Here is an 18,026-nt window from a genome sequence, read left to right on the forward strand (position 1 = left end):
GAAATACAACAAGACGCGACGCGTGCACGGACGACCCAGCAACGTGCACAGACCAGTTTCTGTGTAATTGATCGAATTACCAGCACGACTGCGTACAGTAGGATGGTAAAGAGCATCACCCAAGATGCGGCTTTTGCCCATTGCGTAGTTCTTGAATGCTGCGATTTCAGGACCTTTAGAAACACCACTAATCACTATCCAGAACAGCTAGGTAGGGAAGGGTATATCGCGCTCGTATCTCTACTCTCCACCAGTTTTCTTTGCCTCGTTGGCCGCCTCGGCTGCGACTATAAAGTCCTCAACCAACGTGTCAGTGTCTTCGAGCCCAACCGAAATCCTGATCTGCGTTGGCTTCAAGCCAAACTGGGCCGCCCAATCCAGTCTCCTTTGGTAAGCACATAGAGTATAAGCAAACGCCAAGGTGAAAGGTGCACCCAGGTGCACGCTCTTGTGTACATTCAGGTTCTCATAAAAGACCTTGGTCGTGTCAATGTTGTCCAACTCAATACTGAAAACACAGCCGTATCCAGGCGTGAAATCAGGTGTTTCAGGGCGCATGAAGCGTTTGTAATTTGCTCCAGAAGGGTTGACTGAAGGGTAGTGGACTTGGCGAACTGCACTGTTTGGATCTTTGGCCTGAGCGCATAGATACTCGACAACGGCACAGGCGTTGCTGTTTAGCTTTGCCGTGCGAGCCAAGTAGTCGCGACTGTTTCGCTCAATGGCCTGCGCATCGTCGATGTAAAACTCTGGCACATAATGCGCATCGAACATCGGCTTAAGCTCCTGGTATTTGGGAGAGGCAGGGTTGAGAATGGCCGTCCCTCCGATAGCGTCGGCGTAGCCGTTGAAAGACTTGGTGATGGACGTTACCAGTATATCCGCCATCGAGATGACGTCAATGTTGGCCCAGCTCCCAATCGTGTCGTCAATTCCGAGGACGAAATCGTACTCGGTCGCCAACCTGCGCAGCTGAGCAATGTCTGGACATACAAGTAACGGATTGGCTGGGAACTCTACCCAGAGAGCTTGCACCTTTCGACCCTTGGTCCGGCTGTCTTTGAGATAGGCTTCCAGTTCGAAAATGTCCTCATCCGAGCCCAGTCCGAAAAATTTGCTTTCAGGGCCGAATTGTTCCAGTGTTGTGAGCGTATCCATAAACGCCATTCCAAAGAGAACAGATGTGCCTTGGTAACGGTCAAGCATGTACGAGTGGGGCTTGTAGATGGAAGCCATGCCTGACTGATACAAGTAGACATCGTTGGTGGTTACCGCTGGCGGGAGGTTGGGATGCAATGGCATTCGCTTCAGCAAGGACAGGATTCTTTTTCGAAGGGTCTCGTGCGCCTGGCTGTCGAACTGGGCTCTGTTTGCTTCGGTGTCTAGAAGAGAAACTTCTTTGAGCTGATCTAAACAAGCCAGGTTGGCCTCGGCAAATCGAGAGCTGATGCCAACACCAACAGTGCTCCAGAACCCGGTAACCACTGGGTACTTTTCTGCCGGGAAGATTACGGCTAGGAAACAGTCCTTTGCGGCAAAAGCACGGATCTCAAGTTCTTCAGCTACAAGTGGCTGTTTGGCAATGCCGTCATTGCGCTTGCTCGATGTAGCGTACTCGACACATTGTTTGGCAGACTGAAGCGAGGGGAACAGAAGGCACGCATTGCCAGCAGAGCCAGTGTGTTCCAACACAGCCTTTGAAAGCTAAGCAATATGCATCAGCAAAGTGTCTTCGGGGTTTTTGGCGGCTTACCTGAGAGATGTCACGATGTGGCCGTGTGCGTGGGTACGTGTTCTTGAACTTGGCAACAACAGACGCCGAATCAGCCCCGAATCGCACAGCATTTTCCCACTCTGACCCCATATGAACAGTGACAGCATGGCGAGGGGCTGGTGGAACTGCCTGGCCAAACTCGGTTGTGATTCTGGCGGACATGATGACAGGCTTAGTTGAGTGAAGGGATTACCGGGATAAGAAGCGTGGTTAGAGGTTAGACCTAACAAAGTAAGCAAGAATTCATAGAAGAAGAATATGAGAGATGCGGCGATCAAGTACAACCCACGGTTGTAGGAGAGATGAAGCTTTTAAGAGCTTCTTGCTTGTATTGAGGGTCGTCAATAGTTGTGGGGCTCAAGTGTCATTCAACGCCCTAGCCATGCTGACAAGGCGTTGGATGGCATCGACTGACGACATCTTGACAAAGCCAATATTTGATCTACCAGCGTTTTATTTAAAGAAGACGGTGGGACTTTCTTGCTTGGGCTCCCTTTAAGCTAAGAAAGCCTTTTACCATGACCAAGTGGACTACCTACGATGGCTTTGCCGAGCAGCGACAAGACTCTCACGGCACACGAGAACCTCCCGCTTCTTCTGGTCCTTTAGGCTCACCAGAATTGCAAGATGAACAAGCTCAACAAAATAAGTATCCATCCGGTTTCAAGTTTGCGGCTATCATAGTTGCCGTCTGTCTTTCCTTCATACTTATGGGCCTAGTAAGTAGAGAGAAGATAGACCTGTCCAAGGAGTGTACTGACATAGAAAACCATCCAGGATAGCAACATAATCGCAACAGCTGTTCCGGCCATAACTCATCAATTCGGCACCATCAAGGACATTGCTTGGTATACTTCCGCCTAGTGAGCAACCATGCCTCCAGAGCTGATTACTAGTTCGCTAACACAGGAATCAACAGTCGACTCATGTCAGGCTCGTTTCAGCTCATGTTCGGAAAGCTTTATACCTTGTTTCCTGCAAAGACCTTGATCCTAGAGAGTCTCTCCATCTTTGTCACGGGGACTTTGCTGTGTGCCCTTGCCCCGAGTTCACCGGTTTTTATCCTTGGGCGAGCCATAACCGGCTTAGCTACCGCCGGTGTCCTCTCAGGAGCCTTTGCGTTCGTCCCGCCCGTTTTAGTATCTACAAAAACTGGACCAGCTGACATGAGAACAAGCATGGTCATTCACATGGCGCCGCTACAAAGGCGATCGACCTATGCCGGAATCGGCGCCGCATCAGAGGCTATGGCCTCCGTCACGGCTCCTCTCTTGTGTGGCCTTCTGACTGACCAGCTGAGTTGGCGATGGTGTTTCTTCATTGAGCTACCCCTTATCGCTAGTGTATGCGCCATTGTCCTCTTCTTCCTCGACTCGACTAAGGAAAACCACGTTGATGATCAGAATTTGACGTTGATTCTGCGCAAGCTGGACGTGTTGGGCACAGCCATCTTCGTGCCAGCAATCACATCGTTACTGCTGGCTCTGCAATGGGGAGGAAACAAGTACGAATGGTCTGACTGGCGCGTCATCCTACCCTTGTGCTTTTTCATCGCCTTACTTGCCGCCTTCGTCTGGCACCAAAGTCTTCTTGGTGAACGAGCAACTCTTCCGCCTCGGATCTTGCGACAACGAAGCGCCCTTTTTGGCTTCTCGTTCAGTTGCTGCAACAACGGCTCGTTGAGCGTCGTTGAGTATTACGTATGTGTTACGAGCAAGGGCACACTCGACCGAGACTAACTTAGTCTTAGATGCCTATCTACTTTCAGACTGTGCAAGGACTTTCAGCATCCATGTCGGGTGTAATGGTTCTTCCCTTGGCGGCTGGCCTTGTGGTCTCGGTTCCTCTTGCAGGGTATCTGACTTCCTTGATCGGATATTACAGCCCGTTCATGCTTTTAAACAGCCTCATCACGCCCCCTGCCATCGGCCTGCTAACCAGGCTAGATGCTGGATCAAGGTTATGGAGCCTGATCTTCTACCAAGCCTTGCTGGGGTTCGGAGCTGGCATCGGCTTCCAAGACCCTCAAGTCGCCGTCCAGGCAGTCTTCTCAGACTCGGACTCGCAGATTGCCATTGCTATCATCCAGTTGGCCCAGGCTATTGGCTCGGCCATAGCTGTTGCCGGAGCGCAGACCATCTTCACGTCCAAATTGAGCTCTTACCTATCTAGGTTTGTTTCGGGGCTCGACCTTACTGATCTAGCTAACCAGGGTCTTGCTGTCCCCGAAGATTTGAGCCCTTGGGAGCATCAGCAAGTGGTCTCGAGTTACAGCCATGCGCTCAACGATACGTTTTATCTCCCGGTTATTCATGCTTGTTTGACCCTCATCGGCGCGCTCGGCATTGAATGGCGATCTGTAAAAAAAGAGATGAAGCCATCAAGTTAGTTAATTTTACACTCGCTTGTTTGCTGCACTCGCTGTTAGTTCAATGATTTCGTCATGGGAATGTAGTTCTTCCATGCCCATCCGATGCAGTGCTGATGGGCTTTTTTCCATGAGTGACCGCCTACAACCAAGGTTCTCTCTAAGCCCGGATAACGCACAAAGCGAAAAGACCGTCTCGATATCTTATTCTATCCTGATCGGTCAGGGCCTCGCGCCATTGGCTGAACACCAGGTGTGAGTCGCACGAGCAATCTAGGCAAACTAAAGCAGTACTGTAGTCTCGCTCGTGACTTGAGGCTTGTATCACCCTGGGGTCGTGGGTCGATGTTTCTAGTGTGTTGAGTGGCATCTCAGGGTGTTGAATGGCATGTATCAGGACACTTGATGACATCTTATAGCGTCGATCGACTCAGAAGTGTCCTCTTTTTCAGCCCTGGCCTATTCTACAGCTAGTCATAAGGCTTTTTACTTTGCTCAACAGCTCAGTAGACTGCGAAGCGTCAAAGCGATTGGGTCATCATCATCATCATCATCAACAAAGCGTCAAAACTCGCTAAACCCTACTGGAGCGCTACTATAGAGATAAACTCCATAATGGACTACTCGGGATAATTCAGCCGCAAGTGAAAGGTTGTGAGTGATAACACGGGCTTGACATGCATGGGCGGGGCTTTAGGGCGTTGGATGACACTTCGGGGGCTTAATCTCGTCGAAGATTAATGGGTCCTGTACAAGAGTACTTGGCACTACTTGTAGCTACATGACTCATCTTCCCTTGCTTAGCACGATAGGTGTCGCATATCAAGCCCTGGCCCCACTAGTGCAGCTGCCTGCAGGGCAGCTGCTACTGCCTAGAACAGGCAACGCTTTCATTTGTGTATAAAGAGCTGCACGACTCAGTGCATCTTGTCATTGAGTTCTTGCTCCTCAGATAATTCTCATCAATTGACTGGTGCCATCAATGATCCCTGTGGAGCCAATTGTCTGACAATAGGCCTAATCTATCGAGTGTTGCCGCGGAGCCGAGCGTTAGCCGCTTAACCATACCCAGGGTGCACTTTAGTAGCTTGAGTGCCGACCGTCTAGTGCCACTCTCGTCTCCTTGTAGGGCGTTGTGTGGCATGTGCCCAGGAGCCATAAGTTGCGAGAGCTCCGACGGACTGCGCGTATAAAGACACCGCTTTGGAACGCTCAGAAATGACGCATACTTTGAGGCAAGGAATCAAACAGAGACGTTTGGGTTTACGACTAAAGTTGTTATCTCCAAGACTCAGGACGCCGAGACCCCCAAACTGCCCTCGACGCCACGAAGTCACAATGGCAACACGCGGACCCGACCCGCCAGGGCGCCTGATCTCGCATTTCGCCAACAGGTTCGGGCTTTAAAGCTTCGACCCACCTATTCGCTAGCTTACACGCACCGCAGGGACAGCAAGCAACAATCATCGGGGTGGTCTGAACTCTGGGATACCGACCAGTCCGACCTGTGGGACCGTGGCAAGCCGTCCCCGGCACTAATCGAATTCGTTGAATCAAAGCCCCCGGCTCTCTCCGATATAAGTCACAAATACCGTCCTAAAGCACTCGTGCCCGTACGTATATAGATCCGAGATTATCTAGTACCTGGCCTGGGCGTACTGATAGCACCCATGTCTATAGGGCTGCGGCAAGGGCTACGACGTTGTAGCTTTGGCCCTGCATGGTTTTGACGCCTATGGACTTGAAGTCTCCGAGAAGGGGGCTTCAACGGCGCGGCAATATGCAAAGTCTGAGTTGGCTGAGCCATCCGAGTACAACTACCACAGCCTAGACACATGGCCAGCATGTGATGCCGGAGACGTCACCATCATTGCAGGTGACTTCTTCAAGAAGGGCTGGGAGCCTCATGGACACAAAGGCTTCGATCTTATATATGACTATACGGTGCATATCGAAACCAACTTCAAGCAAGCGACAGATAGCTGACTCTTTGGCAGTTCCTCTGTGCGCTACATCCCTCCTTGCGACAAGCATGGGCTCGTAGAATGTACGGGCTCTTATCCCCGGGCGGGGTTCTGATCTGCTTGGAGTTCCCCCTCTACAAGGACTTGACTCTACCGGGACCTCCGTGGGGCCTGAAGGGCGTCTATTGGGAGCTGTTGGCGGCTGGGCGAGATGGCATCATCGACAAGCCAGGCGAGGAAGCCAATACGGACGGCCCGTTTCAAAGAGTTCTCTACTTCAAGCCGCCCATATCCTATGAGAATGGCAAGGGGACCGACATGGTTAGCGTTTGGTCCCCATTACCGTGGCAGTTTCCTGATAGCACAGATGGGTGAGGCCAAGGATGGAGCTTGCTGCGTTTCACGTAAAACTGGGCAATGCAATGAATGAGGCCAGAGATCAAAAACACTTGTCTAGGAGATATGTTAGCATTCCAGTTCAGTGCAGACAAACTGTTGCCATGGTTTCTAGCTTCGTGTATGAGGTTGCTGATCTATCTTGGCGCTCGTTAGCCTGTATAAACTCTCCGTGGCCGCAAACTTTTGTGAACCGAGTTGACCAACGTATCTGCGTATGCACCTTCGAATAATAGAGTACAAAGAATGGGTCATTCTCAGATATGAAAACATCGTTTACTAGTCTCCCTAAGCTTCGCTCGAGCCCTTTCCCCAACCCTCGCCATATGGCTCAAGATCAAACAGGGCATTCTCCAGGTCAAAACCCAGATCGTCATATAGACAGGAGTCTGCGTTATCTACATCTGCTGTCGCAGAGCCGGAGCCGGTACATCCCCCCATGTCGCACGCGGACTCAGGAAGCAAGTCGGCCATCTGACTAAACTCGGCGAGGCATTCAGGTGTTTGCCACGACCAAGGCACCGAAGAGAGGAGACCCATTTCGCCGTTGGGTGCAGCCCCGAACAGGTCCAGAGGAATACTGCTAGAATCTGATATAGCAGCTTGCCTCATTCGTTCGGGCGTAAAGGGTGTGAGGCTGCATTGTGTGACCGAAAGGTCCTGGGAACTGAGTCCTGTCCGGCCCGCTAGATCCGACGGGCATGCGCTTAGGAGCGGGCAAGAATTCATGACTGAATCATCTGCTAGGCCATAACCCATCTTGAACATTCGGAGCCAGTCTGGGTTGTCCGCGGGCGTTTGGTTCCAAGGATCGTCATCATCGAAGAGGACGAGCCGTGCCTGTCTTCGCAAGGATTCGTCTGAAACGTCCCCTTGACTTGCACGCTGTGAGGTGACAAACTCGCCCAGTCTAGCCGTCAGCAGCTCGAACGAGGTTGGAGGACATGGTCGGTCCGGCGTCGAGACACGAGCTGCTTGGGCATTCTTGGTAGCGCTGAACGGCTCGAGGTCGCGAGACTGCTGCCCGATCAGGTACGGCGGTATGGCATTCTGGACGAGCAAGGCTACGGCGGGATCTAGACCTCGGCAGCCGCTCCAGTCCTTCATCAATGCCCCCGAGCGAAAGTGGTCTGCTAGATGATCATTGCGATCCGCCCACAGTTGAAATGTATCCCCGCAGAAGCCACAACGGGCGTTTACCTTCTTGATTTCTATCTTCCAAGCATCCATGGTTCGCGTTGGCACTTTGTTAACCCGATGCACGCCGCGAAGATGTTGACGCAGATGATCCTTGCGATAGAAGGTTCGGGTACCCAGGGGCTTGGAAACGCATTGCTGGATATTATGCTCCTCGAGATGTGACTCGTCAGGGTCCTTCTGGCCGCACAGGGCACATTGTATCCCGTCGGACTCATCAGAGAGTCGCGGACCGAAGGGAAGGCAGGTCCATCTCTCCAGCACGAGGTGAAGGGCTCCCTCATGCCGAGTCCAGTCGTATCTCGACTTGAACGTGTCGGTGCAGAAGGTGCATTGATATATCCGGCCAATATTGTCGGTTCTACGGCATACTTTGGCCGCTTGTCTGGCCTGTCGTTTCTGCCGTCGACGGGTTGGGCGATGACGGAGGCCGTGGACTGAACCCCAACTCCCCGAGCTGGCGATAGAACCGGCGGTGTGACTGAAGCTCGATGACGCGCTGGAGCTAGCAGACTGGCTGTGAGACGAGGTAAATTGAAGCGAGTTGCTACCCTCACTCCATCCACCCGGCCTAGATCCGAAGTCGTCCGATACCAAACTATCAGCTACTGCCTCGGTGATAGCGTTCCAGGAGCCAGGCTCGTCTTCAGGGGGGGAATGACGCCACCGATCCAATGGTGACATTGTCTCCCAAGCACCAGGTAAAGGTGCAGTCGAATTTATCGGGAGAGGTTGTGAGAGCAACGTCTCAAGACTTGCCGGGGCAGAAACCTCGGGCTTGTCGCCCCGCCGGCGACGAGCGTTGACGAACCAGTATGATACTTGGCGGACACTTAGACCCGCGCGATGGGCCAAGTCTTTCTTTTCTTCTTCCGTCGGATAGGGATGCGACGTATGTGACGCAAACCAGTCCTTGAGGATCTTTGTCGAACGCTTTTGATGACGAATGACTTTCGGCCGTGAACTTGCCGCCGATGCCTCATCCGTCGAAGCACCCCGCGATGACATGGTGGATATCGGCTTCTCTAATGGTGTATTTCCTTCCGCGTCGAGGGGATGGTTGCCAGGAGCGTTGGTATTCAATCACCATGGACCAGACTCTATCCGTGGTTGTTGCCGCCGTGGCTCGTTGAGGCAGTCTAAGAACCTACAGTGAACGATCAGGTGGGTCGGGTCACGTGCACTAGCCCATCCAATCAACACGAGGCGATCTTAGGTACTTTAGGTAGACATGACGGCGCCATCTAGGTGCACAAGTCTGTACAGTCACAGGCCGGGAGCCCATAGGTTCGCGGTACCCGCGAATTTAAAATTTCGCGGGTACCGCGAAAATGACCAAGCACAGTGTATATAAGCTAAGTTACTAGCGATCTCTCTTTTTTCACACTGTTTTCTCTCATGAGACTGGTTGCATGGTACTGCTTTACAAGTGTCTCAATCCGATACAAGACATCAGGCTCCTTTCACTCCGTCACTTCTTTTTGCTTCTTCGGATGCCCTTTTGCCATAATTTCTATTTTTAATCCGGACATTTCCAGCATCTCTTCAACCAATACTCTACAACGCAATTTAACCCCTTTGCAATACGGCGATTTTAGCTTTTGAAAGGCAGCAACTCCTGGAACCCCCACATCAGATCGATTACTCATTGCCAGTTCCAAAATTGGCTAGTAAAGCAGCAAGGGTATAAGCTACTGTCTCCGAGATGGCTATCGCTGGATAAGATACTTCTACCTATATCATGGTTGGGACTTACTATCTCTTTGAGTGCGCGAAGGCTCCCAACGCGTACCGGACAGGGGTTTGATCCAATCAAAATGGAGCTTACGAGAGGTACTTCTTTTCCCACCTAAATTCTATGGTGATATAAGTCAAAGCAGTACGATGAGTTACATAGTGCAACATTGCAAAGCTCACAGCCGTACCTTGATTTGGGCACCTTCCTTTTCCCCCTGTTCCCGTCAATCTCCCCCAACGCCTTCTCTTTTGCTTGTGACCTCACAACACCACAGCGATGGCCCTGACAGGCGTGACAGGCAGAGCGCTTGGTGCGGCCTCGATAGCTGAGCTTATGGCCCGGGTGATTGAGGTCTTCGTTGCCGGCCCTGTATCTCTTCCTTCCATGAAAATCGGGACTGAAGGTCGCGATGAGGGCATCTACAAGGCAGCCTCGCCACGCCTCTTGCGACTTGTATCTCTTCCAACTTGGGCTGCCGTGAAGTTGAAGAAGATAGCTGTTGATGAGGGCAATGTCAAATAAGAAGGTCCAGGCTAGAGCCTGCCAAGGGCCCCGACGAACGCGGTGATCATAGCCTAGCGATGCCCTCAGTTGGTCTCCTCGGTCCACATGATTCATTTCGTCGTTGTAAGTAGCAGCAATAGAAGGAATCTCGAATTGCTTCACAGCTTCCTTACCAAAAAAACGCTGTATCGGCCGTGCCCGGGCTTCCATTGTATTTGGCCTCTTCCTCTTCCGGTTGACGCGTTCATCGCCCTTGAATACAGAAGTCAGGAAGAGCACGAGGGCGTTATCCTTCCACGCGATTTGGTTGACCTGCCAAGCCAAGGGACAAATTAGTAAGGGAAATACAGCTAAATCTGTCTGAATTCCTTGCCTTGTGATCAACTGTTGGGGCCATTCGAAGCTCGCCAAACCGAAGAAGGTTACGGCCGGCAGTGTCATCGACTTTGAGCTGTACGAAGGGCTTGAAGATACCACAGTTGCGGCGGGCTGTGCCTGTGGCCCCGTGACCTAGCCGTCGAAGATGTGTGAAGAGATTCGCCGATGAGAAGAGGTTATCGATGAAGACGTGATATCTGGCTTTTGGCAGCTTATTGACTAGGGCAACGACCACGCTTTGAGTCGGATTGAGAGGCGTATATAGGTCCTTTCGTCTCTGAATGCGTAGTTGACGAGAAAACTGACTCTTCTTCCTTGGCTGCCGGCGCGGCTTCTTGGGGAGACCAACAGGTCCGTATCTCTTCTTCGGCTGGTGCCAAATCCACCGTAGGAAGAAGCCCTTCTGGGCCACAACCCAGGTCTTAAAGCCGAGGGGCGTGGGTTTATTTGGGACCTTCCTTGTCTCGTATGACCTCCCTGTGAAGCGGGTCATACACTCATCCACAGCGATATTCGTGCCCGGGCTCCATAGCTCGAGAGACGCCGCTTGTAGGTGCTCAGACCAGTCATCCACGGCCTTGAAGACCTTCGGAAGGCCTGTATCGGCGAGGTTGAACGGGTTGAAGACTCGTAGGTGCCGTTGAAGAAGCTGGAACCTGTCGAACGTCATATATCGAATAATCGAGTGGTCAGGGCCTTGATGCCCCCGATGAGAAGTCTCCCAATGGGCGCGGAGCCTTGGTTCCTTGTGAATTCCTATGTAAATCAGGATAGCAAGCCATACGTATACCTCGGCGACGGAGGTGTCATGCCAGCCTCTAAGCCGGGCTGCCGGGCGTAACTGACGGTCTCGGAGCAGGCTTGCAACCCAGCTATTGGTATATTGGACCCATCTTTTAACTAAGGAATAAGGTAGGAAGAGCTGGAAGAGCTGTAGGGGCGTATGGGGCAGTGGCTTGACCTCAAAGTCGCGTGAAGGCATCTCCATTGGAAGGAAGTAAGCCCCGCAGGTTGTGGCCGGGCTGAAGACCGGCCGGCACGTGATATCGTTGGGCTGCTCGCGGCGGCTATTTTCCTCTGTGATATAGCTACTTGAATCAGAGGCGTTAAGTGCCTCGCCGGGAATTGATTGAGAAGTCATAGGTCTCTTCAAAATGATTTCTATGGTGTTTTGGCTGTAATTCCTTTCTGAGAGACCTTCCCGTACCCCGCCCGTACCCTCGTCATTACGTGAGAAAAAGTGGGTCCGGTACGCGTTGGGAGCCTTCGCGCACTCAAAGAGATCTCCTTGACTGCGCGAAGGCATCCAACGGGTACTTGCCCCACTGCTAGAGCACTATCAAATGCCGCTGCCATCGCAGTTAGATCCTGGTTCCACCTTATTGCACTTGTAGTGAGCGAAGTGGGAAACTAGCCGTAATTGGCCAAGATCCCTGCCTGGTACGGGTTGGATGCCTTCGCGCAGTCAAGGAGATAAATAATCATATTACCGTCAAGTGCGTTATACAACTCGATCAATATACCGTATCGACTCGACAAATTGGCAAAACTTGGTGGGTCTCAGAACCCTTGCTAGCCTCTGTTTTTAGACTCTTGATTCGCTATCCCGCAGTAGAGGCTCTGACTGGCAGCTTGCGAAGCGGCAGAGGCTGGCTCTAAACTTGAACTTATGGGATAACGTACATGATAAGCATATGTCACAGACAAGTATGTGTCACACTAATACTGTGCAGCTAAAAGTAAAGAAGCTAGATTTTCTAAAAACTACAATAAAATAGCTACAAACCCAAAAGGAGCATTTTTAACCTAATTCGTAAATAGTTAGAAAGTTAGTATTTTTTGTAGAATTTTCAAAAAATTATCTAGCTTGTAAAGTAAAAAAAGACTTAAAAAAACAGTGCGAATATGTTTTTTCTTAATAACTTAATAAGAGTTTTTTTAAAAAATCTTAGAAAAATTAAGCTTACTTTATATACTATTAAGAAAGTGATTCCTAAAGTTTAGGTTATTTTTAAACTAATTTCAGTTTTTAAGAATTTTTTAAAAATCGCGATTTAAGGTGAAAATCTTACCGAGACACATACTTGTCTGTGACATATGCTTATCATGTACGTTACACGAATGCGGGGAAGCCCAGGGCGAAGGGCCCGAGGTCATGGATCATGGGTGCACATACATAAGCTCTCTCGTGCGGTGTCGTGGATGAAGGACCGGATCGGCTCCCAGTGGCAAGGGGCGGAGCTGATGAAGGGTGGCCGTGCCGAAGCAATTGGGTGCTGGGATTCGTGGGAGGAATTGGAGCTGGAGACAGCACCCCCAGCCAGTGACTGCGGCTGGTCGTGCTGTGAGGACGAGCTCAGCGTCCTCCTCCTCCAGGGAGTGAAGCCCAGTGGCGAAGACATGGCTGAATACCTAACCTGCAGGCCACAGAGCTCCTCGAGGGCGGATGCAGCCGGATGACTCTTAATGTCGCTTGAGAGCGATGAAGGGAGACGACGAGAGGCATTCCAGGCATTCGTATCATGGGGTTGAAAGTAAATAAAGAAGCGTGTTAGCTTAAGGTTTTCTTCGCAGTCTAAAATTCGGGTTTCTTCACCTATTTAGGCCAGAGTTTCAAGGTAGCCATGTCACCCAAAACAGAGATTATTTTGCTCTTGTGGAAACAAGGAAGGTTTGTTTACGTCTATTAACCAACCATCAAGGGAGCGTGCTACGAAGTACTTAATCACACCTCGGAAAATGTCGGCGGGAGCAAGCTGACGGAGTACGACTGTAGGTGTGCCTGTGCGCGAGGGTTTGAGCTAGGGATTTCCTTATCGCGCGACAACGATGCTCCTGCGATGGATTGGTGAGTCGGTGGGTTTTCCCCCGTGAGTTGGAGGACATGACGAAACAATGACTGGGCTTCTTTGTGGGGAAGGCAAGGCACAATGATGCCTTGCTCCGGTGTTTTGCATTTCGCTTTTCTGAGGGTAGCCCCAGCGTTTTTTTAGTCCAGACTAACCCAGGGAAGGCGTGCAGTGCACTTCGGGCACTCACTCCACGGTGGCCTTTCCAGTGAGCAAACGGTACTGCTCTTCGCTTCGTAACATCACCCCCCCGCTCACACCAGGTCCCAAGAGCCTTTTCGTCTCTTCGTTCCACTTCGTTCCTCAAGGCATTAACGCGCTACGAATCGCGTCTCATTAAGCCGCCTCGCGACAGCATCGTCATGACAGACGAACACGAACCAATACCCAATGCTCCCGACTCTACTACTGGGACCTTTGAGCCCGAGGATTCCCAGAGTGATGCCGAGAGCGCTGCAAGCAACCTAAGCACCAACCCCTACTGTGCTGGTCTTAAAGAAGAACTCCTCACCGCTCTCTCGAACATCCAGGCCTCAGGATCATTCGCATCGTTCGCTGGAATATCTAATACCCCGCCGGCCCTGTTTGTCGATGGAGTCGGCGACGTCACGATGCCGCTCAGCGAGTCCCAGGCGCGCCAGTTGATCGCAAGGGCACATCAGGCGGCATACGGCAAGCGAAGCGAAACTCTCGTCGACACAGCCGTCCGAAACACCTGGGAATTAGATGCAGAACAGTTCGCGTTTCGAGATCCAGCTTGGGGGGGTTTCATCAAGTCTTTGTGCGCCCATACCTCCCAGCGTTTAGGTATCAACACACCCACCAGGGCCGAGATCCATAAGATGCTTGTCTACGAAAAGGGTGCCATGTTCAAGGCGCACACGGAGTAAGTTAACCAATCGCTGAGCCTCTGAACCATGACAAGAGGTCAAGGCTCTGCTTTGCTAGTGGCTGGTCTGACTATGACCACAGCACGGAGAAGATTCCTGGCATGTTCGGCACGCTTGTAGTCAGCCTGCCGTCGGCGCACCAAGGCGGGGACTTGGTACTGAAGCACTGCGGCGAGAAGAAGGTCTTCAAGACGTCCGAATGGGCGCAAGCCTTCGCCTGTTGGTACTCGGACGTGTCGCATGAGGTTCTCCCTGTCACGTCGGGCTACCGCTGGGTCCTGACTTACAATCTCGCGCTCGATCAGACTCTGCCGCGTCCATCGGCGACGGGCCTGCAGCGGTCCCAGTTTCGGCCTCTCCGTCAAACTCTAAGGCGGTGGCTGGCCGAGGACCAAGAGTCACGCAAACAGAAGTACCTCTACCATGTGCTCGACCACGACTACACGGAAGCCAACGCCTCGCTCAATGCATTGAAGGCCCAAGATTTGGCTCGTGTCCAAGCTCTCAAGGAGGCATGCAGAAAACTCCCTGCCGACATCTTCCTCGCGCTGCTGGAGAAGCAGGAGATGGGGAGCGTTGAGGACGATTACTACGACAGGGGTTATCGCCGGCGCGGCTACTGGGACGACTACGACGACGAAGATGAGTCCGGCTTTCATACACTTGAGGAAGTTTTCGAATTGAGCTATAAAGTCAAGACTCTTGTCGACTTGGAGGGCCGTATCGTGACAAAGGATCTGCACCTCGATGAAGATGACATTCTCGAAGAAGACTGTTTCGAGGATCTCGAGGCGGAAGAAGAGTACGAAGGGTATATGGGGAACTCGGTGTGTTTCCACTAGCCATAAATCGAGGCCAAGCCTTGGATTCTGGGGGTAGGGCTGGCCGTGCTAATATCTTCATTTCCCAGGGACCAACGGCGACTCACTGGTATCGCGTGACGGTAAGATATCCCTTCTTTCTTAATTCAATCCCTCATCAGCACTGACTTGTCCGACTTAGGCCGTCGCCATTGTCCCTCGCGACTCCGCCACCTCTTACTTCGATTGTAGTAAGCAGACATATTGCTCTTTGTCACATAACTTCTACTCCCCGATCGGCTATTACGCCCGAGCCTGCTTGCTACCACAGGCCGGGGAGTCTTCGGCCACTGCGCTTCTGAAGCTCTGGGAGCAAGCGTGGGGCGAGCGGAACAAGAAGCGCTATGGCTCGCTAGATGGAGAAGCCATGCGGGACGTTCTCAAGGTCGCAGTACAGCGTGGACTATATGACTTGTTCGAAAAGGCTGCTGTCCGTCATCAGGGCCTCCTATTACCGGACTTCTTCAGCTGGGTGAGGCAGTGGTTGGGTACTGGTGATGGTGATCCCAATGAACGGTTCAATGCTATTAAAAAGGGGTATGTTGCTCAGCTGAACCGACTCGGAACATGTTGTCGCCTTCGGAAGCTTAACAATGGCAGATTGTGCTTTGCTATTTCGGGGTACCCTTATTTCGCCGACCATTTCAGGGCGATCGCGAATTTGGTGCCCATTCCCGAGGATGCTACCGCTTCGGACAACACGCACACACCCCGGCGCGTCCTCGGTTGGGTTCGTTCAACGCTCCGCTCTTGCCTGGATGGTTGTGTGGGCAGAGGCCTCGGCGGAGATGATGGAACAGCCTTGGTTGACTCTGCACTTTACTTCAGTGACCCCTCCGCTTTTCTCTCGCAGACGTACGTTGTACCGGCCTCCTTCATTGCTATCGTGCGTACGACGCTAACTGAAACTGTAGCGCAACGTCTATAGTCGATAGAAAACGAGACGCCGCGGCGTTCTGTCTAAGATTTCTGGCTCGACTGGAACAGCAAAGCACCAAAGGTACCCTGCCTGTGGAAAGCTCTATGAACCTCTATCGGACCATAACGAGCTATTTCATCCGTATGGCGGATTTTGAGCAGGTAAAAAGTGAGGTTAGAGTACGGGCAGCGGCTAAACGGGCACGCCTCAGTGGCACCGGACAAGATACAAAAGCTCAACTCCGAACAGCCATCAGCCATGAAACGCTAGCCGACTTCTTCTCTACCATCCTCAGGACAAGTGCAGAAGGAGACGGTCTCTTGGCGCAGCTCGTCTCCAAGCTCGTTGCAGAAGCTCCGGGGCTCCTTGGTCTCGAACTCCACTACTTCTGGCTGCCCTTCTTGCGGTCTCTCATCCCCATCCTCACATCCAACGCCATACCCCTTGATACGGAACGCTATCAGAAGCTCTTTTCAACCTTCTTCAAAGCTTACCTTGACAACTTCGTGGGGCTTGAGCCTGGAAACAACCAAGACCTTGTGCGGAATGGTGTGCGCTGTTCCTGCTTTGACTGCGGGGTGCTAAATGGCTTTCTTACTGATCCGGCGCGGATGATCGGCCACTTCCCGGTCAATAAACAGCGGCGTATGCACCTGCACCGGCAGCTCGACTCTTCAGGTGTCGACTGCACTCACGAGACGGAGCGGTCGGGCTCACCACAGACTCTGGTGGTGACCAAGACTTTCCGACATCAAGTGAAGAGGCATCAGGACTGGGCGTCGCGTCGAACGCTGGCCGCCACAAAGATCGGAATTTTCGAACACGATCACCTTAGACTGCTACTCGGCCCGGACTACTTTGCCATTGTCCACATGGAACGAATCTCGGCGGCGCATCAGGCTCGGGCCCCGGCCGCAGCGTCGACGACAGGCCAGCCTCGTCAGCCGTTGGCAGATACCAGCCAACAAGGCACATCGCAGCCGCCGGTTGTTGGAGAGAAGCGGAAGTTGCCGCCTGCGGAGTATGAGATCATTGATCTGACCAGCGACTAGAGCGGTCGCGGCTGGTGTTGCCCTGGACCAGATCTGGTGGGAAGGAATGAGAACCCTAATAAATTGTGTTGGAGACTACCATTTGGAGAAATGTAAGAGTATTGGACAGCGAAAATTGTCTCCAGAGCGCCATCAACCAGCACCTGTATTTATTGCGAGTCGGAGACGTAAGAGTTAGTCTTTGGAGCCTAGGTAGCTCCCATTGATCACCATGACCGTCGACATATCACAAATGTCAAGTCTTTCAACTGGCAACGTCCAGCTTGTACTTCACTTACAGAATGCCCTCATAAGCCACATTGTCGAGACACCTAGTACATACGACCATACCTACTACCCGTTGGCTCATGTGGGGCCCTAGCCCCACATGAGCCAACGGGTAGAGAACTCGGGATCCCGTCAACTTCCCGGAGGACTAACCTCATAGGACCACAACGCTAAGCTATTTACGGTTCGTTACCTTGGCGGTGAAAACATCAAAAACTGGGCCAACGCCCCCGCACGATGACGAAGCGAACAAGAACAAGATCATCGACTTCAATCAATAATACCATCAATTTCTGGTCCACAATCTACTGAATTCACCCCTACCCCATCCCGTATCCAACAATGATCAAGTCTGCAAATAGCGTTGCGATGATATGTGTGCGTGCAAAGCACGGCTTGAATCGAGGTAACACTCCATCCACTCTTTACTGCCCTGCGCACTGCATCGCACCGCACCCCCGCATCCGCTTTTCAAGGTTCCCGTGTCCGCCGCACCTTGGGCAAGGAGTCAAAAATGCGCCCTGTCTTCCCCTTGAGCAGCATACAACGCGAAATGGGGAGGGATGCGAGCGCAGGTTCTGCCTAAGCATATGCTGCTTTCTATGGAGTGTAATCCAAAGGCACTAGCTATAGAATAATCCCCACAGCCTTGAATGCAGGTTCGGGTGCATCCGTCAGCTACCGCAATCGATGGATCACCTCGGCAACCCAGCCAACCAGCCCTGGAGCCCTTGTCCAATCTCAGCGCCAGAGCCAGACCTCCCTGAACCAGGTGACTGAGGCGCTGTAAAGGGCCCCCTCCGGCGGTCTAGCGGCCTGCTCCTTAAGCCTCCTTCAGGGGACCTTTAACACTTGACCTCGAAAACTGCC

At 52.2% G+C, this 18,026-nt stretch overlaps 5 protein-coding genes across 5 annotated transcripts; 3 read left to right on the forward strand and 2 right to left on the reverse strand.

The window, feature by feature from the left end:
* Positions 1-240: 240 nt before the first annotated feature.
* NCS54_01461700 (Hypothetical protein) lies at positions 241-1,936 on the reverse strand (the record flags this gene model as incomplete). The annotated part of the gene is made up of 2 exons (XM_053159757.1): positions 241-1,704; positions 1,754-1,936. The coding sequence occupies 2 exons, from the start codon at positions 1,934-1,936 to the stop codon at positions 241-243; spliced, it is 1,647 nt and encodes a 548-aa protein (XP_053015732.1).
* A 356-nt stretch (positions 1,937-2,292) lies between these two features.
* Positions 2,293-4,163, forward strand: NCS54_01461800 (Hypothetical protein; the record flags this gene model as incomplete). Its single annotated transcript, XM_053159758.1, has 5 exons — positions 2,293-2,493; positions 2,540-2,637; positions 2,694-2,894; positions 2,952-3,474; positions 3,525-4,163. 5 exons carry the CDS (start codon positions 2,293-2,295, stop codon positions 4,161-4,163), a joined length of 1,662 nt encoding a protein of 553 aa, XP_053015733.1.
* Positions 4,164-5,480: 1,317 nt separating this feature from the next.
* On the forward strand, positions 5,481-6,481 carry NCS54_01461900 (Hypothetical protein; the record flags this gene model as incomplete). The annotated part of the gene is made up of 4 exons (XM_053159759.1): positions 5,481-5,536; positions 5,590-5,755; positions 5,823-6,086; positions 6,140-6,481. The coding sequence occupies 4 exons, from the start codon at positions 5,481-5,483 to the stop codon at positions 6,479-6,481; spliced, it is 828 nt and encodes a 275-aa protein (XP_053015734.1).
* Positions 6,482-6,790: 309 nt separating this feature from the next.
* On the reverse strand, positions 6,791-8,707 carry NCS54_01462000 (Homeobox and c2h2 transcription; the record flags this gene model as incomplete). Its single annotated transcript, XM_053159760.1, has 1 exon — positions 6,791-8,707. The coding sequence occupies one exon, from the start codon at positions 8,705-8,707 to the stop codon at positions 6,791-6,793; it is 1,917 nt and encodes a 638-aa protein (XP_053015735.1).
* Positions 8,708-13,530: 4,823 nt separating this feature from the next.
* NCS54_01462100 (2OG-FeII-Oxy-3 domain-containing protein) lies at positions 13,531-16,889 on the forward strand (the record flags this gene model as incomplete). The annotated part of the gene is made up of 5 exons (XM_053159761.1): positions 13,531-14,054; positions 14,117-14,885; positions 14,969-15,001; positions 15,061-15,773; positions 15,833-16,889. The coding sequence occupies 5 exons, from the start codon at positions 13,531-13,533 to the stop codon at positions 16,887-16,889; spliced, it is 3,096 nt and encodes a 1,031-aa protein (XP_053015736.1).
* Positions 16,890-18,026: the final 1,137 nt, after the last annotated feature.

This window comes from Fusarium falciforme, chromosome 13, assembly GCF_026873545.1.
Source record: "Fusarium falciforme chromosome 13, complete sequence".
NCBI classification, from domain to species: Eukaryota; Fungi; Ascomycota; class Sordariomycetes; order Hypocreales; family Nectriaceae; genus Fusarium; species Fusarium falciforme.